This window comes from Engraulis encrasicolus, chromosome 6 (genome assembly GCF_034702125.1).
Source record: "Engraulis encrasicolus isolate BLACKSEA-1 chromosome 6, IST_EnEncr_1.0, whole genome shotgun sequence".
NCBI lineage: Eukaryota > Metazoa > Chordata > Actinopteri > Clupeiformes > Engraulidae > Engraulis > Engraulis encrasicolus.
The window spans coordinates 56,519,584-56,527,581 of record NC_085862.1 but is presented as its reverse complement, the minus strand read 5'-3'; the positions used below and the strand labels follow the sequence as shown (position 1 = coordinate 56,527,581).

The 7,998-nt window shown below is 45.3% G+C and overlaps 1 protein-coding gene across 1 annotated transcript in view; it reads right to left on the bottom strand.

Annotated features, from left to right (window-relative positions):
- gipc3 (GIPC PDZ domain containing family, member 3) overlaps positions 1-7,464 on the bottom strand; it is a 23,545-nt gene extending 16,081 nt beyond the window's left edge. Inside the window, exons 1-4 of the mRNA XM_063202109.1 lie at positions 7,451-7,464; positions 6,354-6,453; positions 5,820-6,296; positions 342-527 (exon numbers count right to left, since the gene is read on the bottom strand). Coding sequence (XP_063058179.1) covers positions 342-527; positions 5,820-6,296; positions 6,354-6,453; positions 7,451-7,464 — 777 coding nt within the window. The remainder of the gene's footprint in view (positions 1-341; positions 528-5,819; positions 6,297-6,353; positions 6,454-7,450) is intronic.
- Between the last annotated feature and the right edge of the window lie 534 nt (positions 7,465-7,998).

Genomic DNA, 7,998 nt, shown 5'->3' with positions numbered 1-7,998 from the left:
TCTGCGTGCATGCATGTTTGTGTGTGCATACTGTACGTGCATGCATGTTTGTGCGTAAGTGCATGTTTGTGCATGCTTGTGTGTGCATGTGTGGTGTGCATGTGTGCGCGTGTGCCTACCTTGATGACAGTAAAATTTGTGCTGTGCCGTGTGTGTGTGTGTGTGTGTGTGTGTGTGTGTGTGTGTGTGTGTGTGTGTGTGTGTGTGTGTGTGTGTGTGTGTGTGTGTGTGTGTGTGTGTGTGTGTGTGTGTGTGTGTGTGTGTGTGTGTGTGTGTGTGTGTGTGTTTGTGCATGCTTATGCGTGCATGTGTGGTGTGCATGTGTGTGCGCGTGTGCCTACCTTGATGAAGGCGTATCCGGCCCCGTTGTCTGTGATGGTGAGGCCCAGCGCGTCCTCTGTCTTGGTCACCTCCACCTCCTTGGTCTCCCCCCTGACGTGGGCGAAGATGAAATCCTCCAGCCCGATCTGACCCCCCAGCAGCTTCTGCATGTCCACCTTGTGCGAGTTCAGCGTGCAGAAGAGGATCTGTACAGAGGCAGGGACAGGTTACTGCAAGGGCCTACAGGGCCCAGGCTCAGGGGCCCAGGAGTGAAGGGGGCCCTGAAGCTCTTGCCTCTATATTTGCACAATTTCTTTCAACAACTGTATTTTTCATTTTTTCTCGGGGGACAACCCCGCACCCTCCCGAAAAACATAGACGCTCACACTTGGCCTAAAACCTTGCATCATTTTGTAAACTACCCAATGCAACAGCCATTGAGGGGGGTCTCTCTTGTTGTCTGGCCCAGGGTCCCATGGAATCATAATCCGCAATGAAGAATTCACACAAAAGTCACTCAGTAATCCTTTCATTCATGATATCATTGACATGTGGTTATTTCCACCAGAAGAGCAATTGTAGGGTAACATTCACACAAGACACATTCCTTAAACTTTTCATTGCCATTCATGGTTGAATTCACGTGTGGTTATGGACACTTTGTTCTTTCTTCATCATCACATGTTAGGTAATGTGAACATGATAGTTTGTAGAAATAGTGTAATTTTCAGAAGACAACCAAGCAAGCACTTGAGCAAACTGACTGAACATGATACAATTTTGATGATGTCATGTAGATGTCAGCTGCATAGTGTGTCTGTGGAAATGTATTGTATTTCGTGAATACCTCATAACTCTTAACCAAACAAAGTAGCCTATATGATTGTCATTACAGCATGTTGACGTAACCCCATATTTATATCATATTTAGATGTTTACAAATTTGTGAATATAACCAATACACAAAAAAGGTACATAAGCTCACCTACACACTGTTGTATTTAGAGTGATGTACTGTTTGAGATATATTTTGCTTCGGTATAATGTCCTGTACTGTAAGGTGCAGTTTTGTAATGTACAGTATTGAATTTTGGGTTCTTGTGAAAATGTACATTCTGTGAGACTGAATAGACTGCTCCAAAAAGAAAGACTGCTGTGTTTTGTATAAAGTAAACAACTGTTTTTAAGTTGATCTAATTATTTTTCTGATTTGGTGCTTTTGTGTGTTTTTTTGACATGAAAGTGAGGTTTTGACAAAAGATTGTAAGGTTTTTATGGCAATGTTTATGCTTTTATAGCAGAGCTTCATGTTGCCATATATGTGAAGGGCTTATCTCCAAGTGTTGAGAGTAATTGGCTTGTGTGTAGAGTTTTGACTCTATGAGCCAAATTTTGCAAATTGTGTGCAAGCAGTCGGCAAAAACTGTAACACAGAAATCGGCGATCACATAACCTCCTGGCGGAGGTAATTAGAACACTTGCTTTACTTTACAAATCCTTGATGCAAAAAAACTCTGATTTTACACTCATACCAAGACTTACCAAGGAGAAGTAGAGATACTCTAACAGATGCAATTGCAACACTTGCATGTAATGCCATACCATACGTTATAATTACATCTGCGGGAGTAATTCTACTTCTACTTCATGAAACTGCAAATAACCCCTAACAGGGGTGGGCAACCTACTCGAGGGTTGTTTACGACCCTTAAGACCATCGTATCTGGTCCCTGATATCATTTTAATGTTATACAGTTTCACATGAAATATGACAAAGTACATTTGCAATACAATTAAGTTATATTTTCAGGGCACCTAGTGAAAGTGTGGTGTATTGTAAGGATGGACATTCAAAATAGGCCTAAAGTGCAGGGGGAAGTACTGGTTTGTGTAGTACGGCCCTTGGCCCTTGGAGGAAATTTGCAATGGCCCTTCGAATGAAAAGGGATCCTCATCCTTGCCCTAGACAGACTTGTTGCAGTGTGCCCCCTTTGGAAACACGGATGCAGTCCTCCTCCTATAGAGGGCACCGTTGTGCATGTGTATAAAGGGTTAACCTCTCACTGATCCTCGTTACACAACTGAAATGCTGCTGCTCAGATGATCCCCAACATGAAGAGCAAACTGCTTGTCATCACAGTCACGCTGTATCCTGTGTGTGTGTGTGTGTGTGTGTGTGTGTGTGTGTGTGTGTGTGTGTGTGTGTGTGTGTGTGTGTGTGTGTGTGTGTGAGTGTGAGTGTGAGTGTGAGTGTGTGTGTGTGTGTGTGTGTGTGTGTGTGTGTGTGTGTGTGTGTGTGTGTGTGTATCTGAATGGAGGGTGTGTTAAGGGTGCCTATTCCTTCATCTAATACAGGCTACACCCTTCGCAACCATGGAGTGAAAAGAGCAGCAGGATGTTTAAAATCGCTGCAATGTATTGCTATTGGAATATTCTATGATGTAAGATCACGCCACTGAAGTTATTATATGTAAGGTGAATGAATAAGCATTAAACCTAGTAGGGATAGGTTGCAGTGATAATATAACTAGAAGCACTCAGAAAGCACAAACCTCCGAGTGACTGACGTGACGCCATATCATGTACAATCCTATGCCTATATAATACTTTTGAAGTGCTTGTGCCTTGTTTTTGTGGAAAATTCACCCTATCCTGCAATGGTGAAGAAAAAAAATCCTGCATTGGGATTATGATCCGAATCACCACCAAAATGTAATCACTTGTTCCTTTTGTCATTTCCAACAACTTCACACAATTTAATCAAACTCCCTTCATCACTTCTTGAGTTATCCTGACAGACAAACAAACAAACGTGCGACCGAAAACATAAACTCCTTGGCGGAGGTAACAAATGGATATTCTCTTTTAACTACGCAAAAGGGAAAGTGCCAACAAACATGAAGTCTATATGGATGCCAGATTTGCCTTGCCCATTGACACATTGTGTGGTCATAGTCATTGCACAGTAAATGTACAGTGTCAATTCAACACTCTTAGACAGTACTCTGGGACCAAATGTTATCTAGAAGATGTTAGTTCAACTCTCTTGAATTAATCCTGTATTCTTTATATGAAAGTGATGCTAGAACGTAATTTCATACTGCAAGGAAGCACAATTAATTTTCTGGCCTAAACCTTGTGTTTTGACTACATGCGTAGTTATTGTCCTTCGTCTGAGTAATGCAACCTTCCCAGTGAGGAAGCCCAGTGTGTGAGGAGGATACCTCTGTGTGGGTAACGATTGAGTGACAGCTCGATAGCCCTGACCTTAAACCCACACGGTAATTCCAGCATTGCGTAGATAAGACAACTCTCTCTCTCTCTCTCTCTCTCTCTCTCTCTCTCTCTCTCTCTCTCTCTCTCTCTCTCTCTCTCTCTCTCTCTCTCTCTATCTCTCTCTGTGTGAAGGACAGCAGGACAGCCCACAGCTGAAGGACAGCACACTGTCACCTGGTTGTGGGTTAGTTTGCCAACATAACCTTGTCTCTCCTCTCTTCCTTTCCGACTCTTTCTCCTCCCATCTGCCCTATATTTGACTAAACATACAGTATGTCCGAGAAGAGAAGAGAAGAGAAGAGAAGAGAAGAGAAGAGAAGAGAAGAGAAGAGAAGAGAAGAGAAGAGAAGAGAAGAAAAGAAAAGAAAAGAGAAGAGAAGAGAAGAGAAGAGAAGAGAAGAGAAGAGAATCAATGCGCACTTCTTTTAACACCTTCTTCCCTCACCATTCCCCTGTTCTTCACTTAGAAACACTAGTTGACACATTCTGTTAATTAGAAACAAATAGAAATGAATAGACTCCAATAGAATAGCATAGAATTGAATAGCACCCTATAGCAAACATATGCCAGCTCCTCTTCACTCTCTCTCCCCTTAGCTCCATATGGCACAAGGCAATGGCCCAACTGTTAGAGCTCAGATCATCTGACAGTGTTTTGAAGCTCTCATACGCTATCACTTGGCTTGGTTACTGAACAGCGGTCTGAGCATCCCTTAGAGTGGTATGTGTCTGTGTGTGGCATGTGTGAGACAATATAAGAGTTCTTTCCAAGACTGGATCCTGGGCCAGTAAATTACCCTGGGAAATTAACCACCAGATCTCAAACGCGCACGCACACACAAACACACACATACACACACACACACACACACACACACACACACACACACACACACACACACACACACACACACACACACACACACACACACACACACACACACACAGTCTGCTCAAAGATCGCTATCGTCTAAATATATCAACAGACACACAGACGTAGATGCAATTCCTTTTCCAATAACAAGTTGCACAGCTTACACAAGTCCTCCAACTCACTCAACAAAAAAACACCTACATCACAACAACACATTCATCACAGAAGATGTCTACGACGACATCTAACACTTAAACACTTATAACGCACAAAACATCCAGCACAAAAGACATCCAATGGACCATTCAATACACACAGCAGACAACACATCACTGAGCATACACATCTAGCCCACACCATGACATGAAACTCACACAATATCCAACATTACGTAGATCTTCATTTGAACACAAACCCCATTCAAACTTTGTAAACTCTGCTACCTACCATGCATGCTATTGAATATAGAAACTGCTCAAACTATGCAAACACCAATATCTCTATATCTTCATTCTATATCTGCCTAAAAAAGGCCAAGTGCATTCTGAGAGACACATCCCACCCAGGTCACAGTCTTTTTGAATTGCTGCCATCGGGCAGGAGATTCAGGCCCATGAAGACAAGCAGACAAACAGACTGAAAAACAGTTTTTATGCAGCGGCCATCACAGAACTGAATTCTGCATCAAAAGCATAGTTTTTATATACATACCATTCTTTTTATTCCATTTTTTATTTTGTTTTTATTTTTATTTTTATTTATTTTTATTTTTGCTTCAACAAGGAATGCACAATTTCGTTGTGCTTGTCACAATGACAAATAAAAGATATTGTATATTGTATTGTATATATTACATCACTTAGCAGATGCTTTTATCCAGATCAATCTACAGATATTACAGGGTATTGGTTACAATCCCTGCAGCAATGTGGGGTTAGGTGCCTTGCCCAAGGTCACTTCAGCCAAGGAGGGAGGAAGGGTGAGGGTAAGGGTGAGGATTGAACCTGCAACCCTGTGATCTAAAGTCCAACTCTCTAACCATTACACCAGGCGACGGCTGCCCCATATTCAGACCCAGTGGAAACTCCAGAGCCTCTTGGAGGTGCTCCAATATCCACTTTAGATCTACCACATCTAACATAATGAACACAAACACTATTCAGACTTGATAAACTCCACTATCTTCCAATCTACATATTCCGACTTACTGCACGCCCTCCAACATTGAGCTATACAAAGGCTACATCATTTAACATACATGCTATTAAACATACAAAACCTTTCAAACATTGTAAGCTATCTCTGTATCTCCACGGGACACGAAAGTCCCTCCTGGAGGTGCGCCTACCTCCGAGGGGGAGATGCTGAAAGCCTCGGCGATCTTGGCGTAGAGCTCCTTGACGTTGGTGAAGCCGTGAATGCGCCCCGTGGGGCTGCCGTGTGCCAGCTGCGTGTGGAAGACCAGGCGGGGTCGCGTGCAGGGCGGGGGTCCCGCAGGGGCCGGCGGTGGGGAGCCTGGGGGCAGCGGCGGGGCGGAGGGGATGGCCCGAGGGGGCTCCAGTGTGGCGGGGGACGGCGTGGCGGACGGGGACAAGTTTGGGGTCGGAGCTGGGGGTGGTGTGGAGGATGGAGGTTCTGGAGGGGGCGTCGGGGGTGCCGGTGCTGGTGGGCTCATCTCGTCCTCTGCTCCGTTCTGCATGGGGCTCTCTCGGTGGGGACAGGTGGGGGAAAAGAGCTCCAGGCTGTAGCGCTTCCCTGCTGGATGCTCCGAGGCTGGGTGGCTGACTGGTTGGCTGGGTCGCTGGCTGGCTGGCTGGGTGGCTGGCTGGGTGGATGGATGGCTGGGTGGACTGTCCTCAAAGGCTTAGCTAGTGCTCGCTACCTGTCCCCCGCTACCTGCCACCTGCTGAATTAGAGATGAGCGTTGCCAGGCAACGGAGGACAGGTGAGCGGCGCCAGCCATGCTGAGGGAAACAGGACACCTGAGCAGACACTCGAGAACACAGAGGGAACACACAGACACACACACACACACACACACACACACACACACACACACACACACACACACACACACACACACACACACACACACACACACACACAAACACACACACACACAGTGGGCAAGCCAGAACACACACACACACACACACACACAGAGAAATGTGTGCGCGCGCACGCACGCACACACTCACACACACACACACACACACACACACACACACACACACACACACACACACACACACACACACACACACACACACACACACACGCCGTATACGCCAGAACCTTAAACCCTATGGCACACACACACACACACACACACACATACACTACCAGTAACACCATATCACACTTGGATGCATCCAGCCACCACAAGATACAACACAAGTTGCAGCAGCCACCACAAACATATTCACACACACACACGCACACACACACACACATGCCCACACAATCCTGCATGCACGCACGCACACACACACACACACACACACACACACACACACACACACACACACACACACACACACACACACACACACACACACACACACATGCGCCCACACACACACGTAATCACACGCGCACGCACACACACACACACACACACACACACACACACCCAAACACACCGCCCAGGGTTTCGTAAGCGCTCAGCTTGTCATGTTGTGTTGAGGTTCAAATGTGGGTCAGAGTTGTTCTCAGCTCTGTTGTGCCACATAGACATGTCTGAGAGAGAAAGAGAGAAAGAGAGAGAGAGAGAGAGAGAGAGAGAGAGAGAGAGAGAGAGAGAGAGAGAGAGAGAGAGAGAGAGAGAGAGAGAGAGAGAGAGATGATGATGATGATGCTGATGATGATGATTACACCCAAAGGGAAGGAAAGTCATGGTTTCCAAACATAGCTGTGGTGTGATGCTGACGTACTGGAGCCATAGGTCTTGTGGAGTTTAACAGGACAATACAGTGTCACCCTTCTGCAACCATTACAACTGAAATAGGTTCATAACCTAGACTACAGGTCTCTCTGTCTCTGTCTCTGTCTCTGTCTCTGTCTCTGTCTCTGTCTCTGTCTCTCTCTCTCTCTCTCTCTCTCTCTCTCTCTGTCTCTCTCTCTCTCTCTCTCTCTCTCTCTCTCTCTCTCGCTCTCTCTCTCTCTCTGCTCATCATCGAGCTGTCATTGAAACTGTAAGAATGTTTCTAATAAAAAGTCTTTAGGTGACTACTGACACCGAGGTATCCCAGATAATTGCTTAGATGTGCTGTTTACAAAGAATGTGAATAGTTTCGTACCGCGTGTCATTGTTTTGGTGAGGTGATTTGATCACGTAAATTTTCACATTGTTAAAACAACATATAAAGATGTAAATATAGGTAGATTTATTGACCCATACACAGTGTGAGGACGTAAACTCAGTTCAAGACAATAAACCTTGTGCTTTTCCATATCATCCATGGGCCGGATGGGATGTACAATCGGCACGGATCCGGCTCCCGGGCATCACCTCGGCGTCCTTGACC